This window comes from Peromyscus maniculatus, chromosome 20 (assembly GCF_049852395.1).
Source record: "Peromyscus maniculatus bairdii isolate BWxNUB_F1_BW_parent chromosome 20, HU_Pman_BW_mat_3.1, whole genome shotgun sequence".
Lineage (NCBI taxonomy): Eukaryota > Metazoa > Chordata > Mammalia > Rodentia > Cricetidae > Peromyscus > Peromyscus maniculatus.
The window spans coordinates 58,731,259-58,751,048 of NC_134871.1; the positions used below are offsets into that span (position 1 = coordinate 58,731,259).

Genomic DNA, 19,790 nt, shown 5'->3' on the forward strand with positions numbered 1-19,790 from the left:
CTGATATCTCAGATTCACAAACAGGCCAACACATTTAAGAACTGCAGCCAGTCTTTTAGTTTTTTCATTTTAAGTTTATTTTAGCATCAGGTGTAGTGGCACACATCCTTAAATCTCAGCATTTATGTGGAAGAGGCAGTGTACTTCTGTGAGTTTGAGTTGAGCTTGTTCTACATAATGAGTTTCAGGCAACCAGAGCTACACAGTAAGATTCTGTCTTAAAACATTATTTTATGTATATGGATGTTTTGCCTGCATGCATGTCTGTGTATCATAGGTGTACAGTGCCCATAGCGGTCAGAAGATGGTGTTATATCACCTGGGACTGGAGTTACAGACTGATGGGAGTTGTGGTTTTAATACTAGAAATCAATCCCTAGGTCCTCTGGATCTACAGCCAGGACTCTTAACCACTGAGCCATCTCTCTACCCCCAATCTTTTAGATTTTTTTTAAAGTAAAAAATACCAAGTAAGATAAGCCCCTCAGATCTTACTATAATTTTGTAAATAACCTCATATGACTTTAAAAAGATTTATAATTTGTACCAATGAAATGTCTAACCAGGTCAGGGCTGATGATCTGAGTTCAGTCCCTGGGACACACACGATAGAAAGTGAGAACTCACTCCCACAACTTGGCCTCTGACCACCACACATGTATGCTTTCCTGATTGCATGGTGTTCACATGTGGGCAAACAAATGAATAAATGTAAAAACAATTTTAAAAGATTCATAATTAAAGATAAGCTTTTAGCTTTGTTCAAGATGAAGCTTCATGTTTTCTTTTTGTTATCAGAACAGTAAAAACGATTAGCTAACTCACCCTGGGCTGCACACTAACATTGAACCCCATGGGGATGGACAGTCTTGTCTAGGTATGACACCAAAAGTTGGAAGAAGGGCTGGGAAGGCAGAGGAAGGGCTGGGTTAGTGGCAATCTTCAGATTGCTGTGTTAGGACTTTGTGCACAATTTGTGTGCATGTGAATGAGATGGTTGTCTCATGGGTAACCTCGATGTTATTCGGCAAGTGGCCACCATAAACTGAGGGACTAGGTGACAGATGGCTGTAGAAAATGGCAGGATCAAACTCAACAGGTGGTCCTTAGTTTGGCTTGCTGAGTATAGGCTCCAAGAGTCTTCTGGGAACACATGTCTAGTGTTCACTCAGGAAGGATTAAATACTGGGACGGTGGGTTTCTGGTTTGAGTTACTTTTTTAGGATGGAAGGGTATTCCTGGTGTTGATACTTGGGAGACAGATGTATGGGCCCCTCAAAGCCATGATGGAAATGAGAGCCTCCAGGGACTTAAGCATTGTGGGTAGGGGAGAAGATAGGTCAGATGAGGGGGTTCCTTTGGGTGGAGAGGAGGTAAGTCAGTGAGAGGAACCTAAGGGACCTATAGATAAGAGTAGTTACTTGGTCCCCAGGATTGCTTGTGTGTATGTTGGGGATGAACTTCTTGGACTCTGGTATAGCGTGGCTGAGGGTGGGTTCACAGAGTAGGGAGGAGTGAGCTCCTTTTTTGTCCTTGCTTGCAGCTCTGTGGCCACCATCATGTTCTGGAAATTTGACTTGAATACCACGTCCCATGTTGACAAGCTGCTCGACAAGGAACATGTAACGTTGCAGGAGTTAATGGATGAAGATGACATCCTGCAAGAGTGTAAGGCTCAGAACCAGAAGTTGCTGGACTTCTTGTGCAGGCAGCAGTGTATGGAGGAGCTGGTGAACCTCATCACACAAGACCCCCCCCTGGACATGGAAGAGAAGGTCCGATTCAAGTATGTACTGAGGCTGTTCCCCAGGCCAGCTGGGTAGTGCTTAAGGAGGCTATGGGTAGTGTCTAAGGCCAGCTAGAGCCAGGGCATCAGCACATGACAAGTGAGGAGGCCATTGTGCAGTTTGTTGTTTATTTTCTCATTCTGAGTTATAGGTGAGTTTATATTAAGTTAACACATGTTGGAACAATTTGATGAAAGAAAGACCTCTTGATAAATAGGTACCTGAGATTGCAGAGTTGTGCCACATCATAGAAGTATGATGTCTGACTTCTGAGACCCAAGAAGTGCTTTGCTTTGGGGTGTTTAATAGAGAGAAGTGAGTCATTATCATTAGTGATACTAAACCTTTAGAAATTCTTTCTAAGCCGGGCGTTGGTGGCGCACGCCTTTAATCCCAGCACTCGGGAGGCAGAGGCAGGCGGATCTTTGTGAGTTCGAGGCCAACCTGGGCTACCAAGTGAGTTCCAGGAAAGGCGCAAAGCTACACAGAGAAACCCTGTCTCGAAAAACCAAAAAAAAAAAAAAAAAGAAATTCTTTCTAATATATATATATATATACATACATATATATATATTAAAAGATAGTTTATTTTTTATTTTTTAAGATTTATTTATTATGTATAGTGTTCCGCCTGCACGTATCCCTGCAGGCCAGAAGAGGGCACCAGATCTCATTACAGATGGTTGTGAGCCACCATGTGGTTGCTGGGAACTGAACTCAGGACCTCTGGAAGAGCAGCCAGTGCTCTTAACCTCTGAGCCATCTCTCCAGCCCCGTTCCTAAAATATTTTAAGTTTGACCAGGATGTTGGGAGCTGACAAAAGGAAGGGACAGTGTCATTACAGGATGGTCGGAGTTTTGAGCAAGGGCAGAGTCTAAAGTGGAGGATGCTTGGGTAGCAAGAAGGACGAGTCAGGCTTAGAAAGTTTGGCGCCATGAATAGGTCACATGGTCTGTAGTGTTTCTGGGGCGAGCTAGGGACAAGTAACACAACAGACATAGATCCAGGTGCTGAAGAGGAGCCCCTGTACATGTGCATGGTAGGAGGCCTTAGAATAGGGGCGGTAAGTCGTGATGTGCTGTTTGTCCGGCCTGCCTTCCTCCTTCCTCCTTCCTTCCCTCCCTCCCCCCTCCCTCCCTCCCTCCCTCCCGACATAAAGACTTAGTGTGTAGCACATGCTAGTCTACTTCCATTCCTCCTGCCAAAGCCTCCCAAGTGCTAGATCTCAGATATACTGCATGCCTGACAGCTTTTGCATTTTTGAATGCCTGAAAAAAGTTACAGGGAGAGTAGTTTGTGACACACGTTGATGACCTTTTTAGTGTTGTTGACATATCACACCAATCCCTATACAACCAGAGTCCAGTCGCAAAGAGACTAACAAAAAATATTTGTAACCTGGCCCTTCACAACAAATCTTTGCTGACCTTTGTCCTTTGGAAGAAAACAGGGCAAGCCTGGATGATGAGGCAGCCTGTGGGGGACTATCAGTGCTTCCTCAGGCAGTCAGTCTGTCAGAGTGGTAGGCTGTCAGTACTTCCTCTAGGCAGTCTGTCTGTCTGACAGGCCTGGATGACAAGGCAGCCTGTGGTGGACTGTCAGTACTTCCTCTAGGCAGTCTGTCTGTCTGACAGGCCTGGATGATGAGGCAGCCTGTGGGGGACTATCAGTGCTTCCTCAGGCAGTCTGTCTGTCTGAGTGGTAGGCTGTCAGTGCTTCCTCTAGGCAGTCAGTCTGTCTGACAAGGGTCCCATGACCCTTGGGAGACAGTTGTAGGAAGAGCAGAGGCCTGCTGTCAGGAGCCATGGCGTTGTGGGCAGGTGGCCACAGCTGGAGGCTGGTGTGCTCTCAGTATCACTACACAGCCTACCTGCCATCTTCTCTACAATTGTCTCCTAGTTTGGGTGACAGATGAGAACAACGTGATAGGTGGGGGAGGGGTGTAGTTAAGGGGCTTTGGGGTCAAGACAGGGATTCTTAGAATAGCATTAATGACTGGAGACTTGCAGAGCCGGAGTCTGAGAGAGAGTAGTACCGCCCGAGTACTAAGCTAGAGCAGACTGTGAGAACGTGCAGTCGGCTTTGCTCCCTCGCCCTAGGACTTGACTGCTTGCTCTGCCCAGCTGGGTCTTGTTTGGATCTGGTAGAGTGTCTCTGTGGCCTCCCTGCTGCTCACGTGGCCTCTTTCCCTGCTGGCTCTGGTCTCCCTGCCCTCATTGGCCATGTATGATCCCCTACACTGAACACTCATGCACAGTGATAGCCATCCCATGAGGTGGGCCCTGGCTACCCCGCTTCACAGACAAGGACATCGAAGGCCAGAGAGGTTAGCCAGGAAGGAGCAATCCCACTTAACCCTTAGGCCCCTCCCACACCCAGCCTGTAGCCCTGAGCACTGCCCACACTATTGTCCAAAGGCCTACTTGTCTCACATGTCCTGACTGACAGCTCCTTCATGGCTCTGAAGGCTGCTTCTTCCTGTGGGGCTGGGGAGGAGCACCCCACCCCACAGCTAGTGAAGAACTGTTTGTTTCTGGGACATTGTTGTCTTCTATCCCGTGTGGACCAGCTGCTAAAGAAGAAACAGTGATAGCATGGAATCACACAATGGCTTATCTTGTCTGTAGTCGCTTTCATTAAATGAAAAGTACATTTACACATGCTAGCATTTCTCTCTCTCTCTCTCTTTTTTTTTTTTTTGTAGATAGCATTTCTCTGTGTAGCCCTGGCTGTCCTGTAGACTATAGGCTGGCCTCATACTCTCAGAGATCCGCATGCCTCTGCCTCCCTGGTGCTGGGATTTAAAGCGTGTGCCACCACCCCCCAGCTCATACTAGCATTTCTTAATAGTAAATTACTTGCATGATGTCTCATAGCAGATATTGTTTCATAGCTGCAGACATACTTCCTAGTGTCGAACAGTTTTGGTCTGTGCTTACTGATTTGAAGGCACAGGAAGTGGGGAGAAAATGAAGGGCGATTTCCCAAGGAGAAACATGAGCATGGCTGGGACTTGGCCTCACTGACAGTCAACAGGGAGAGGCCTGGCAGACGAGCAGGAAGGCCTGCAGAGAGAATCCAGGAGAAAAAGAGATTATCTAAGTCTGGTCTGCTGGTACATACCTGTAATCCCAGTGCTTGGGAGGTAAAGGCAGGAGGAGAAGGCCATCCTCATCTACATAGTGAATTTGAGGCCAGTCCAGGCTACATGAAATCCCGTTTTTAAAAAAATTAGAGTTATTTACAGAATAGAAGTAGAGTCAGAAAATTTAGAATATTAGAGTACAGGATATATGGAGCTCATAAAAGATATGTTAAGAACTTTGAAGTTCTAATAGTCAGAAATGATAATTGTTACAGAGTATCATCTTCATTCTGTTCTGAGGTCTGTTCTTTGAGCAGTACTTTGCTCTTATCACATGGGTCTGCTTCCTTTTTTTAAATGTTTATTTATCTATCTATCTATCTATCTATCTATCTATCTATCTATCTATCTATCTATCTATCTATCTATTTATTTATTTATTATTTTCCAAGACAGGGTTTCTCTGTGTAGTTTTGGTGCCTGTTCTGGATCCAGCTCTGTAGACCAGGCTGGCCTCAAACTCACAGAGATCCACTTGGCTCTGCCTCCCAAGTGCTGGGACTAAAGGTGTACACTACCGCCGCCCAGCCTAAATGTATTTATTTTTAGTTGTGTCTGTGTGTGTCTCTATGAGAATGTGCCATGTTTGTGGGTGCCTAGAGGCTGGGGGCGTTGGATCCCCTGGAGCTGTAGTTACAGGTGGCTCTGACACCAGACATGGGCACTGGGAGTTGAACTCAGGCCCTCTGGAAGAGCAGTACATACTCTAACCACTGAGCTCTCTCCAGCCCTGCCATATGTCTGCTTCCTAAGCAGCATTTTCTTAGACAGCTTCCTAAGAGTTGGAGAAGTCTCATTTCACCTCCAGTGCTTGGACTGTGCCCTTTTAGATATCCAAACACAGCCTGTGAGCTTCTGACTTGTGATGTGCCGCAGATCAGTGACAGACTAGGCGAGGATGAGAGTCTGCTGAACCTTCTCTATGACTTCCTGGACCAGGAGCCACCACTCAACCCTCTGCTTGCCAGTTTCTTCAGCAAGACCATTGGCAATCTTATTGCAAGGAAAACTGAACAGGTAATGATACGTGAAGCCAAATGTATTGGACAATCACTGCTGACACTGTGAAACTGTCACCAGGCTCTTGGGACAGTATTTTGTTTGCTTAACAGAACACAGATGAACAGTATGGCTGGCTGATATGTGAACTGTTGTTTAAGTAAAAAAAAAAAAAAAAAGTTTCAAAGATGTTCTCGTCGCCAGCTCTGGAATAAGTAGTACTTCCTGTGCTCTCTGGGTGCTTTGCAAGCTCCAGGTCAGGCATAAACATGAGGTCCGATAACATGCCTTCACTGTGGAGCGACCTGGAACATCTACATTTTGGGGTCTTTGTGAGTGGCATGCCTGTGTGGCCAGGATAGTGATTGTTTCAAAACAAACAAAAGATGATGTTCAGAATTGGGTTTTTGAGGGAAAACACACTAGTATTTCAGCTGTAACACTGTCTTCCTCCTGCCTTACGTGTAAAGTGTTGATGTGAAGCCAGGGGGTGGGGGTGGTGCACACTTTTAATCCCAGAACTCAGGAGTGAGCTCCAGGACAGCTAGGGCTACACAGAGAAATACTGTCTCAAAAAACTAAATCAGTCAATCAATCAATCAATCAAGCGTGGGTGTGAACAGGGGAGTGTAACGGCAGCTTGTGCTTCCCGCCACGTTCAGCATCTGTCCTTTCACTTCATTTACCAGTTCCCATTGGGTAATTAAACACACGTCTCAGATGTCAGATAATGTCTTGTGTAAATAGTCCAGGATGTGGCTAAATTATAAGGACTTTTTTCTTTTTAATATTGCTAAGTATTATACTCCTAAAATATTAGATGTAATTGTTTAATCCCATCAAATATCCATTTAGCAAACAAACCTGTGTTTTGTCTGTGCCTTGAGTCTTGGGACTCCAGAGGACTGTCTTATCTCATATTTGTTTTGAAAAGCAGAAATGATATGCGTGTGTGTGTGTGTGTGTGTGTGTGTGTGTGTGTGTGTGCGCGCCTGCACATCCCCTTCCCACTTGTATGTGCAATGGTGTGGCGGCAGGGCTGTAGGGAAGAACATGAAGAAAGGTGCTGTGGGGGGTTCACTGAGTGTCAGAGAGACCTCTTGTGTCTAGACCTTGCCACCCAGTGCTGGATTTGTGAATCTCATAATTTACTGTAGCCTGGTCATATTCTTTGGCCGCTTTCAGAGTTTCTTTATAAAGTTACTGTCTCATAATTTCTCTTTTCTTCCTTTATCTAGTGCCGACTGCATTAGAGTAATATGAAATGAACTCTTTAAAAAAATGTATTATACATCAAGTTGAGTCAGGATCAAGCTCCTCCCCTGGTGCCATGCTTTGTTCCAGCCCATAGGAGGCCTGCCCCTTTCTGAATGGAGATGGGGTGGGGTGGGGAGAAGGCATGGGAGGAGAGAAGGGAGGGGAAGCTGTGGTCAGTATGTAAAGTAAATGAAAAAATGTTATCTAAATAAAGTAAAAAAAATTATTGTGCTGACAGACATGTAATACACTTATGTGGAATTCAAGTTAAGACTGAAACATTTAGTTTCTGTACTCCTTACAATAACTACTTTTTCAGTAGATAACACGCGTTGTTAATTTTCACATAATGATATCATACTGAGCACTATAAATTGCTTTTCTTACATATACATAAGTCTTGTATTGTCTTTTTCTTTGGAAATACCTGCTTCATTTTGACAGTCCCTTGTATTATTGTACCAGAATTTGTTGTCAGTCACCCAGGAGCTGGCCCGTTCCTAGGGTTAGCTGTGGCAGGCAGGGGAGCTTTCCTGAAAGTATAGACTGACTCAGGGACCGGACTGTTAGGGAAAGGACTGGCAGTGCTTTCAAGTCTCTGTAAATTATGTAAGCTAGTTTTTAAGCCTTCATGTCTCCATAGATGGGCTTCCACATTATCTGTTAGGACCAATATTTTTTTCTGAACCTCCTTCTTTTCTTTTCTTTTCTTTTTTTTTTGGAGGGGGTGGGTGTTTGTTTGTTTTGTTTTTCGAGATAGGATTTCTCTGTGTTGTCCTAGCTGTCCTGGAACTCACTCTGCATACCAGGCTGCCCTCGAACTCACCGAGTGAGTTCTGGGATTAAAGGTATGCACCACCACCCAATTTGAACCTCCTTATTTTCAGTCTCATCAGATTATTTTGAAGAAAATTACAAATATCAGATGAGAGATGAGATATACAGATAAAAGATGAGATGTCTTTTATAGATATAACTACAATACCATTGTTACACATAAAACATGAACAGTAGTACCTTAATTTGGTTAAATGTTCTTGCAATGTATGGGTTGCCTTTGACATCTCAAAATGGTCTGTGTCTCAGTTCAGGTGTCTAGTGCTGGGACAAAACACCATGACCAAAAGCAACTGGGAGGTAGGGTTTATTTTAGCTTAAGGTTCCTCGTCACAGCCTATCATGAAATGAAGTCAGGGTGGGAACTTGGGGCACAGTCCTGAAGTCAGGAATTACAGCAGAAGCCGTGGAGGAACTTCTTAGTAGTTTGCTCCCTCCTGGCTTGCTAGGTTTGTTTTCTTATACACCCAGGACCACCTGCCCAGAGGTGGCACTGCCCTCAATCATCCGTTAAGGAAATGCCCTATAAGTTTGCCTATAGGCTGACCTTATGGAGACATTTTCTCAGTTGAAGTTCTCACCTCTCAGATGACACAGCTTGTGTCAAGTTGACAAACTAACCAGCACAATTGAACTTTTGCCAACCTGACACATAAACACATTACCATTAAACTATAACCTTTTCTTTCTTGTTCACCCCCAAGATTTCATATTAATATCAATACCACGATATAAAACATTCCAACTTTTTTGAGTTTTTTTGAGACAGGGTTTCTCTGTCTAATAGTCCTGGCTGTCCTGGATCTCGCTCTGTAGACCAGGCTGACCTGGAACTCACAGAGATTCACCTGCCTCTGCCTCCCGAGTGCGGGGATTAAAGGCGTGCGCCACCACACCTGGTTATAACATTCCAACTTTTAAAAGTCCCAGTCTTAAGCCGGGCGGTGGTGGTGGTGGTGGTGGTGGTGGTGGTGGTGGTGGTGGTGGTGGTGGTGGTGGTGGTGCACGCCTTTAATCCCAGCACTTGGGAGGCAGAGCCAGGTGGATCTCTGTGAGTTCGAGGCCAGCCTGGGCTACCAAGTGAGTCCCAGGAAAGGCGCAAAGCTACGCAGAGAAACCCTGTCTCGAAAAACCAAAAAAAAAAAAAAGTCCCAGTCTTTAAAAATTGAAACACTTTAAAAGTTCAGTCTCTTGAAACCATTTGAAGTTTCTTTCAAAGTTTAAAGCCTTTTTAAAATATCTAAAGCCACTATAACTTCAGAGTCTCTCAACTCTGCGCTCCTATAAATAAATAAGTTATATTTTTTTTCCCACTTCAAAAAGGAAGAGCCAGAACACAGGTACAGTCAGAGCAAACCAGAGTCCAAATGTGAAGCTCAGTGTCAGACTTCAGGGACTCACCATCTTCTGGGCTCCACAAAGGGGCTTGCCACAGCACACATAATGCAGCTTACAACCTCAGGCTGGCTCCACACCTGCTGCTGTTCTTGGTGGTCATCTTGTGGTACCGGCATCTCCAAAATGTTGGGGTCTCCACTGCAACTGGCTACAACTTTATCAGTAGCCTCTTTTGGGCTCTCTTCAGGGATTCTGTCCCTTTTAAATGATGCTAAGCCATAATGTCTCTCTATGACCCCTTTCATGCTTTTAAAACAAGTACCAGGGGCTGGAGAGATGGCTCAGAAATTATGAGCATTGGCTGCTCTTCCAGAGGACCTGGGTTTGATTCCCAGCACTTGGAGGCTCACAACCACCTGTTACTGCAGTCCCAGGCCCTCTTCTGGCCTCTGCGGACACTGCACTCATGTGGTGCACAGACACCTGCAGGCAAAACATACATATACTCTAAAAAACCAAAACAAAACAAAACAAAAAAACAGTACTGCCTGGGACAGTCTTACACATCACCAAGTTCTTCAGGCACAAGTCTCTGTGCACTGACCATGAGGAAATGTTTCCCAGAACTTTGCTTCAGTGATGCTGCACCCCCCCCTCCTTTTTTTAAATGTGCATTGATGTTTTTGCCATGGGTGTCAGGTCCCCTGGAACTGGAGTTATAGACAGTTGTGAGCTGCCATGTGGGTGCTGGGAATTGAACCCGGATCCTCTGGAAGAGCAGCTAGTGCTCTTAACCGATAAGCCATCTCTCCAGCCCCTGCTGCTTCCTTCTTAATCACAGCTGATGTCTTAGCTCCAGTTAACCAGCACCAGTTGTTCCAGTGAAGCAAAGGTTTTGTTTTAGTCAGTGGTTATGGCCTCATTGATCTCTTATGGTCTCTTTTTCTTAGCTTCAGCTGATCAGAACCATAGAGTCTTAACTCAAAATATTTGATAGCCCTGGTTGAGGTTTTTTTTTTTCTTTACATAATATTTTTATTGATTATTTGGGAATTTCATATCATGAATCCTGATCACACTCACTTTCCAGGTCTGTTTCCTACCCCTGTGACCCCTACCCACCCACACAAAAAAGGAAGGGGGGAAAAAGGTCTAATTGAGTTGTCCATATATTCACTGGAGCATGGTCAAACTCTGGTGGCCAGCCCCTTAAAGAAAGCTAAGTTGCCAGGTGGTGGTGGCTCACGCCTTTAATCCAGCACTCGGAGGCAAAGGTAGGCAGATCTCTGTGTGTTCAAGGCCAGCCTAGTCTACAGAGTGAGTTTTAGGACAGCCAGGGCTATACAGAGAAACCCTGTATGGAACGCCCCCCCCCCCCCCACTAAGTCCTTCCCCACCCCTGCCCCTGCCGGAAGCCATCAGTTGTGGAGAGTCACCCTTCAGCATCCTGAAAATATGGAGCGCTTCACAGACTTGCAGGTGATGCTTGCGCAGGGGCCGTGCTGGTCTCCTGTGTAGCTGTCCAGTTCAGTCTATGAGCTGCCAAAGCGAGCTTCCTGTTGAGTCTCTGAAACTTCATAAGGCAGGCCTCTGTTGTCTGCACTGCTCCCAACATTCTCCAAGTTCCCACAAAACACTTATCAAGCTTTGGACACGCAATGGCTTCTCTCGCCCCAAGTTTCAAAGTTCTACAGACCGTCCAAAAACATGGTCAGGTCTGTCAGCAGTTTCCCACAAACCTGATACCGATTTCTGTCTTAAGGTTTCTCTTGCTGTGATAAAACACCAAGAGCAACTTGCAGAAGGAAAGGGTTTATTTCAGCTTACGGTTCACATTACAATCCACCACAAAGGAAATCAGAGCAGGAACTAAATAAAGGCAGAAGCCATGGAGGAGTACTTTTTAATGGTTTACACCCTCCTGGATTACTCAGGGTTTTTTTTTTTTTTTTTTTTTTTTGTTGTTGTTGTTGTTGTTTTTAAATTATGCACAGGGCCATCTACCCAGAGGTGGCACCACCCAAAATGCACCTCCCACATTAAAAAATGCCCTATGGGCTCGAAAGGTAGCTCAGAGGTTAAGAGCACTGGCTGCTCTTCCAAAGGTCCTGAGTTCAATTCCCAGCAATCACATGGTGGCTCACAACCATTTGTAATGAGATCTGGTGCCCTTTTCTGGCCTGCAGGCATACATGCAAGCAGAGCACTGTATACAAAGTAAATAAGTCATTAAAAAAAGTTAAAGGGGTTGGGGACTTAGCTCAGTGGTAGAGCGCTTGCCTAGCAAGCTCAAGGTCCTGGGTTCGATCCTCAGCTCCAAAAAAAAAAAAAAAAGGTTAAAAAATAAAGTTAAAAAAATACCTTATAGGTTTGCCTATAGGCTGATCTTATGGAGGCGGTTTCTCAGTTGAAGTTCCTTTCTCTCAAATGACTCTAATTGGGTCAAGTTGAAAAAAAAACAAAAACAAAAACAAACCTAGCCAATACAGTATTTGCTTTTGACTACAAGAAGGATTGGCTGAGCCCATTCTGGTATACCATTGTTTTTTCCCTTATTTATTGTCAGGAGTTACACTAATACCTAAACTGTGTACATTTTGTTGTTCTGGTCTCTCTATGTGTCCCTGGCTGCCCTGGAACTTGCTGTATAAACCAGGCTGACCTCAAACTTAAATTGCACATTTTTATTTCATGAAGTTAGAGACTGAACTCAGGGCAAGAGCTGAACCACTGAGCTATATCCCAGCCTTGTGCCTTGTGCCTTCAGGACTCAGCCCTTTCACTGAGTGTCATCTCATCCAAGTTAAAATAGAGTCAGCCAAGTTGTGTGTATCAATGATTCGCTCCTTTTTTATTGCTATTTAATATTGTATGGTGTGGGTAAACCAACATTTATGTGTTGGAGGACATCTGTTGTTTGTTTCTGCTCTTTTGGGGGGGCTGCCATCCAGCTCCCAAATAAATACACAGAGGCTTTTTCTTATGAATGCGTGGCCTTAGCTTGGATTGTTTCTTGCTAGCTTTCCTTAACTTATCCTGTCTACCTTTTGTCTTTGGGCTTTTCCAGTTCTCTAACTTTTGTAAATCTTACTCTTACTCCGTGGCTTGCTGTAGAGCTGGGTGGCTGGCCCCTGGAGTCCTCCTCCTCTGGCTACTTGCTTCTTTTTCCTCCCAGATTTCTCCCTCTATATATTCTCTCTGCCTGCCAGCCCTGCCTATCCTTTCTCCTGCCTTGCTATTGGCCATTCAGGTTTTTATTAGACCATCAGGTGTTTTAGACAGGCAAAGTAACACAGCTTCACAGAGTTAAACAAATGCAACATAAACAAATGTAACACACCTTAAAATAATATTCTATAATAGATATGTACTGTGCTTTCCCTTTTTATTGATGAGAAATAAAACTGCTATTAATTCTAATAATTCATATCCTTTTATTTACATACAAGATTATATTATTTGTGATTAATGGTGATTTAACTTTTTTATGTGTATGTATTTTGCTTGCATGTATGTATATGCACCACATACATGCTTGGTGCCCACGGAGGTCAGAAGAGGGTGTTGGATCCAGGACTGGAGTTATAGATGGTTCTGAGCTGCCATGTCAGTACTGGGAACTGAACTTGGGTCTTCTGCAAGAACAAGTGCTCTTAACCTTTGAGCCATCTCTTCAGCCCCAAATTAATGACAGTTTTATTTTGTGCTTTATAATTTTTTTTTTTTTTTCGTTTTTTGAAGACAGGGTTTCTCTGTGTAGTTTTGGAGAATGTCCTGGAACTCACTTTGGAGACCAGGCTGGCCTTGAACTCACAGAGATCCGCCTGTCTCTGCCTCCCGAGTGCTGGGATTAAAGGAGTGCGCCACCACCGCCTGGCTGTTCTTTATAATTTATATACCTTTTATTTCTTTTTCATGTCTTACTGAATTGGCTGGAGCCTCTAGTACAATATTGAATAGAGATGCTAATTGTGAATTTCCTTGTGTTATTTATTGCCTTAGATGAAAAAATTTTATAAGTAAGATGTTTATTGTAAGGTTTTTAGTGTTTTTATTTAAATTTTAATTTGTTTATTCATTGAGAATTTCATACACATATAAAATATATTTTGATCATTATCTACAAGTTCTCCTGTACCTCAGGCTGACCTCAGACCCACTATGTCTGAGGATAACCTTGAACTCCTGCCACAACTTGCTGAATGCCGGGATTATAGGCATGTGCCACCGAATCTTGTTTGTGTTGCCGGAATCAAACTCGGCTTCATGCATGCTAGGCAAGTACTGTACCAACTGCAGCTCTAAAGCTTAAAAAAAAAACAAAAGTCAAGCCTAAGGGGCCAGAGAGATGCCCTAGTGGGTGAAGGCACATGCTGGCAAGCCTGACCACCTGAGTTCAAACCCTGGGGCCCGTATGACCAGCACATGTGCTCTGGCACACTTATGCCCTGCTACATACAATAAATAAATGTAATAAATTAAAAAACCCAACCCTAAGGACCTGGTAGTTATAACTCAGTAGTAGAGTATTGCTTAACATGTACAGGGCCCTGGGTTTAATCATCAGCATAGAAACAAACAAATTAAAAGCAGTTTGTGGGAGTGAGTCCTAGCTTTTTGAAAGTCTGTGTATTGGCAATAGTTGTTGAAATTAATGAAATGCTCTTCTTATGTTGTTAAACCAACTTTGCATTCCTGGAATGACTGAGCTTGATTATTGGGGTTTTTTTTCTCCCCCTTTTCTTTTCCTTTTTGGTTTTTTGAGACCAAGTTTCTATGCATACATCTGGCTATCCTGGAACTCACTCTGTAGACCAGGCTAACCTCAAAGTCAGAACTCACAATTTAGAAATCCACCCGCCTCTACCTCCTAAGCACTGGGATTAAAGGCATGCACCACCAAGCCTGGTTCTATTTTTCTTTTCTATTTTGAGTCTTGTGCTATGGTCTTTAGTGAGATGGCTTTTAATTTCCTGTTTTTCGGGATGTAGGGGGCGGGGGGTGAGACAAGTGTAGGGTTTTTTGTTTGTTTGTTTGTTTTTTGGTTTTTCGAGACAGGGTTTCTCTGTGTAGTTTTGGTGACTGTTCTGGATCAGTCTTGTTCTGTAGAGGCTGGTCTTGAACTCACAGAGATCCACCTGGCTCTGCCTCCCAAGTGCTGGGATTAAAGGCGTGCACCACCACCACCACCACCACCACCACCACCACCACCACCACCACCACCGCCCAGCAGACAAGTGTAGTTTTGATTGTCCTGGAACTCATTCTGTAGACCAGGCTGGCCTCAAACTCACTAAGATCTTCCTACCTCTGCCTCCGGAGTGCTGGGATTAGAGAGGTGTGCCACTACACCCAGTGAGGTGTATTTCTTTTGATGTTCATCTGGAATATTCATCCATATTTTCTTCTTTCCAGTTTAGATAATCTTAAAAAAATATTTTAAGGGGGCTGTAGAGATGGCTTAGGGGTTAAGAGTACTGGTTGTTCTTCCACAGGATCCAGGTTTAAATCCCAGCACCCACATTGTGGCTCAAAACTGTAACTCTAGTCCCAGGAGATCCAACACCCTCTTCTGGTCTCCACAGGTACTACACAAACATGGTGCACAGACATTCATGTAGGCAAAATGCCCATGCACATAAATAAAAATAAAGATTAAAAATATTTTTAAATTTCTTGTTTTTGTTCGTGTGTGTGTGTGTGTGTGTGTGTGTGTGTGTGTGTGATGCTGGGGGAGGGGTACACAATGTGCTCTGCTGCACATATGGAGGTCAGAAGACAACTTTGTGGAGTTACTCTTCTTTTTCTGCCTTTATATTGATTCTAGGGATCAAATTTAGGTTGTTAGGCTTGGCAGCAAGTGCCTTTATCCACTGAGCCCTGGAGTCACCCCTTTTAACAGTGTTCCTAATTTATTTATTTAAAGACAGAATGTCTCATGCAGCCCAGGCTGGTTTGAGCCTGCTATGTAGCTGAGGATGACTTTGAACTTCTGATCTTCCTGCCTCTGCCTCCCAAGTGCTGGGATTAGTGGCATGTAGCCTGGTTAATTAGATTGTTTGTCTCCCCCCACCCCCTTTTTTAGACAGAGTCTCTCTTTTATGTAGCTCTGGCTGTCCTGCAACTTACTATGTAGGGCAGAATGGCCTTGAACTCATAGTGATCCACCAGTTTCTGCCTCCCAAGTGCTGGAATTAAAGGCATGGGCCACTGTACTGCTAATTGGATTTTTAAAAATTATTTTTTAAGGATGCATACAAATTGGTATTCAACTATTTATATTAACTTCTCATGATAGTTTTACAAATTTCCTTATTATTATTGTATATGTGTGTATGATGTAAGACAGGGTGTATACCACAGCATGTAGAGTTGGGAGGACGTTTTTTTCAGACAGGCTTCCTCTGTGTAGTTCTGCACCAGTGACCCTCATCTCCCAGCTTAGTTCTTCCCGTGCCTTTTGTTTCTGTTGTGCACACGTGAGCTAGCACGTGGTCAGTGGGGACTGTGCATGGTGACTTGCACCATTCTCCAGACAGGTGTCCAGTTATAGCACTGCCACTCGGTACTTGCATTGCTGGCCTCTAGGACGCTGCCTGTTTTGGGAGGGATTTTTTTTTCATATAGCCTTTACCTGGTCTTTCTATCATTTCTTCTCAGGATAATTGAAAGTTAATTATCTTTCTCATGAAAGTTCTTTAAGGAGTGTTCCTTCCTGTCAGGAACCTGTTTACTTATTAGGTGTGTTTGACTTCAGGTGATCATGTTTTTGAAGAAGAAGGACAAGTTCATCAATCTGATGTTGAAGCACATAGGTACCTCTGCTCTCATGGACCTGCTACTACGCCTCGTCAGCTGTGTGGAACCAGTTGGTCTCCGGCAAGAGGTCCTACATGTGAGTGCCAGGGACTTTGTGTAAATGTGTTCGAACACCATCTCATTCTCCATGGGAAGGTGTACCAGGCCAGGCCACCTGGATCAGGAAGCACCAGATGCCTGGCCCCAAGCTCTTCACTCAGTCCCTCAGCACCACCTGTTTCTTTCTATACTTTTGTCCTTCTTCAGCCCATTCAGAAGCAAAAAACAGAGGCTCCTTCTCCCCAGCACATGGCCTCTTGCTCTCTCCTGCCCTTTCCCTTACCCAGGCACCCACAGTCCTTAGAGCCGATGCTCAATGAGGGGTGTGAGGAAAGTACAGGCTGGCTAGTCAGGCAGGGGTGCATCTCTTTACCTAGAGGGTGGGTCCTGCTGTGCTGCTGGGAGAGACATTGTAGTCCCTGGGGAGAGCAGGATGCCCAGCCTAGAGGCTCGCTTGTTCCCCATTTTAAAGTCAAACAAAGTAAGCAGTTCGTTTTCTCACTGTGAGAATCAAGTGTCACTTTAGATGGCCATTCTCATTGAGCATGGTGCTACAAGCCAGTAATCCCAGCAGTTGGGAGGCAGAGGTAGGATTGTGAGTTCCAGGCCACTAAGGCCTACATAGTGCCTCATGATATATAGGTTACCTACCCTATCTCATAAAATAAATAAAAGATATGATAGCTTTTCTTTTTTATTATATTTTATGTTGTTATCTCTTAGAAGCCTGTCATTTTCTTTTTTCTTTTAACTTTTATTCTTCTCTCATACATTACATCCTGACTTCAGTTTCCCCTGCCTCCACTCTCCACAGATCACCTCCTCCTCTGTTTCCCTTTAAAAAAAAGCAGGCCTCCCAGGTATGTCCACCGAATATGGCTAACAAGATACAATAAGACTAGGTACAAACCCTTATATCATGGCTGGATATGGCAGCCCAGGAGGAGGAAAAGAGTCCCATGCATAGGTAAAAGAGTCAGAGACAACCACACTCCACTGTTAGGATTCCCACAAGAATACCAAGCTACACAGCCATATGCAGAGGACTTAGCTTAGACCCACACAGGGTCCATATTTGTCACTTCAGGCTTTGTGAGCCCTAAGGAGCCCTGCTTAGTTGATTCTGTGGGCCTTGTTCTCATGGTGTCCTTGACCCCTCTGGCTCCACCTAGCGTTTGGCTGTGGGTCTTGGTAGATCCAGATTTTGGGGGAGGGGAGTCAGGGGAGGGACGTACTTGGAGGAATAGAAGAAGAGGAAACTGTGCTTAGGATACGTTGTATAAGAAAATAATCTATTTTCAATAAAAGGGAAATAAAAGAATAAAATAAAATGGTAGTTATTCTCACTCTTAGGTTCATAACTCATTTCCTTATGGCATATTCAGTGAATGCAGCATGTATATTAGCTGTTGTTAAGTATTTGTTGGGAGCTAATTTAGTGACTTTTCTATTGCTCATTTAAAAATCTATTAGTCAGGGTTCTCTAGAGTAACAACTTATAGAATGAATCTCTCTATATATAGAAAGGTGATTTATTAGAATGACTTAACAGGCTGTGGTCCAGCTAACCCAACAATGGATACCTATGAATAGAAGGTCCAAGAATGCAGTAGCTGTTTGGTGCATGAGGCTGCATGTCTCAGCTGCTCTTCAGTACACACTGGAATCCTAAAGAAGTAGGCTGTAGTGCCAGTGAAGGAATGGACTTGGTAGTGAGGTGAGAACAAGCAGGCAAAGAGAGAGAGCTTCCTCCTTCTGTCCTTTAAGTAGGCTGCCAGCATCAGGTGTGGCCCAGGTTAGAGGTGGATCTTCCCATCTCAGAAGGTCTGGATTAAAGGTGGGTCTTCCCATCTCAGATACAGATTAGAAGTGGATCTTCCCATTTCAAACTAAACAAAATGTCTTCATAGGTGTGCCCCATTTTGGGGTCTTTAATTCCAGATGTAGTCAAGTTGACGCTCAAGAATAACTATCACAAACATCATGACCAAGGCAATTCCTCCCTTCCTTCCTTCCTTCCTTCCTTCCTTCCTTCCTTCCTTCCTTCCTCCCTCCCTCCCTCCCTCCCTCCCTCCCTTCCTTCCTTCCTTCCCCTCTCTTTCTTTTTTTGTTTTTGTTTTCCTAGGCAGAGTTTTGTTTGTGTGTAGTCCTGGGTGTCCTGGAACTTGCTTTGTAGACCAGATAGGGATCTACCTGTCTCTGCCTCCTGAGTGTTAGGATTAAGAGCATACACCACCACACCTGAAGTGACCAAGGCAATTTAAAAGAAAGCATTTAGCCAGAGTGGGAGACTGGGGAGTAGGGGTGGTGGTGCTCACATTTAATCCCAGCACTCGGGAGGCAGAGGCAGGCGGATCTCTGTGAGTTTGAGGCCAGCTTGGTCTACAGAGTGAGTTCCTCTAGGACAGGTTTCAAAGCTACACAGAGAAACCCTGTCTCAAAAACAAACAAACAAACAAACAAACAAAAGAAAGCATTTAATTTGACTTACGGTTCTAGAAGGTTAGAGTCCATGATGGTGGGGCAAAGACATGGTGGCAGGAGCAGCTCAGAGCCCATGTCTTGAACCCTAAGTGGAAGGCAGTGAGAGAGCACACTGGGAAGGGCAGGAGTCTTTTGAAGCTTCAAGCCACTCCCAGTAACACAGCTCCTCCAACAAGGCCGCCCCTCCTAATCCTTCCCAAACAGTTGCACCAACTGGGGACGGTATTCAAACATAAGATCCTATGGAAGCCATTCTCTTTGAAACCACCACAGAAGACTACATAGCCTTTCACCTCTCACTTGGGCTCCTCATTCACACTGTAAAGCATCCCTGTTGGGGCATTTCATCTTTGCATGAGGAGTCTGACATGCAGAGTACAAAGTGCACTAGTAGAACGAGCCTGCCAGCTCTGCTGTGGCCTGATATCATTTCACTGGGTCTCCGTTGCCCTTGACCTTAAAAAGTGTCGGCTTCAGCTCTTCCAGTGCTCCTACCACCACACCACAGTCCTTCTGTCCTTCTAAACCTAGGAAAGCCCTGATGCCACAGGGAGCTAGGATTTGTCTCATTTTTACAGCCGGCTGGCCTCTGGACTCCATTCTGCTCATTGTGTACTTTAGGTTTCAGAAATGTGTCCTGAAGGTGGAGAGTATGCACTGTTAAGACAGATGGACAGTGGCCCACCCATTTAAACTCTTTGGGCCATTCCCAGGGTTTATTGCATCATTTTGGTTCTTTCTGGGCCTAGACAGGCATGTCAGAGTCTATCCAGGAGATCTGGGCACATGAGTTTCAGCTATACCAAAGGACTTTCTTCCATTTGGTTAGATATGAGCAGATACTGAACTCAACTTTTTTTCCCTCTTTTTTTAGTGGCTTAATGAGGAGAAAATCATCCAGAGACTTGTGGAATTGATCCATCCCCATCAGGATGAAGATGTGAGTGTGACGCTCTCAAAGCCCACCCTCTTCCATGAAAAGTCCCACACCTAGGCTGTTGGAACGTACGCTGCTGGGTGAAGGGGGCGAGGCACTTCTTTTCCATTAGACACTTCCTTTCTCTAATGTCTAGGCAGTTTTGTT

General features: G+C 44.5%; 1 protein-coding gene and 1 non-coding gene across 25 annotated transcripts in view; one reads left to right on the top strand and one right to left on the bottom strand.

Annotated features, from left to right (window-relative positions):
* Window positions 1-19,790, top strand: part of Ppp6r2 (protein phosphatase 6 regulatory subunit 2) — a 100,365-nt gene that overhangs the window by 43,196 nt on the left and 37,379 nt on the right. For 19 of the 24 annotated variants that reach the window (XM_076556591.1, XM_076556595.1, XM_076556582.1 and 16 more), the window contains 4 exons: window positions 1,544-1,786; window positions 5,764-5,950; window positions 16,122-16,259; window positions 19,581-19,646. In XM_076556591.1, coding sequence (XP_076412706.1) covers window positions 1,560-1,786; window positions 5,764-5,950; window positions 16,122-16,259; window positions 19,581-19,646 — 618 coding nt within the window. In that variant the 5' untranslated portion in view covers window positions 1,544-1,559. Of the gene's footprint in view, window positions 1-803; window positions 878-1,543; window positions 1,787-5,763; window positions 5,951-16,121; window positions 16,260-19,580; window positions 19,647-19,790 lie in introns of those variants that run through there. The other 5 variants (XM_076556596.1, XM_076556598.1, XM_042265451.2 and 2 more) reach the window with 5 other exon arrangements.
* Window positions 10,814-10,918, bottom strand: LOC121824590 (U6 spliceosomal RNA). Its single transcript, XR_006066516.1, has one exon. It is a non-coding gene; the product is annotated as a U6 spliceosomal RNA (small nuclear RNA).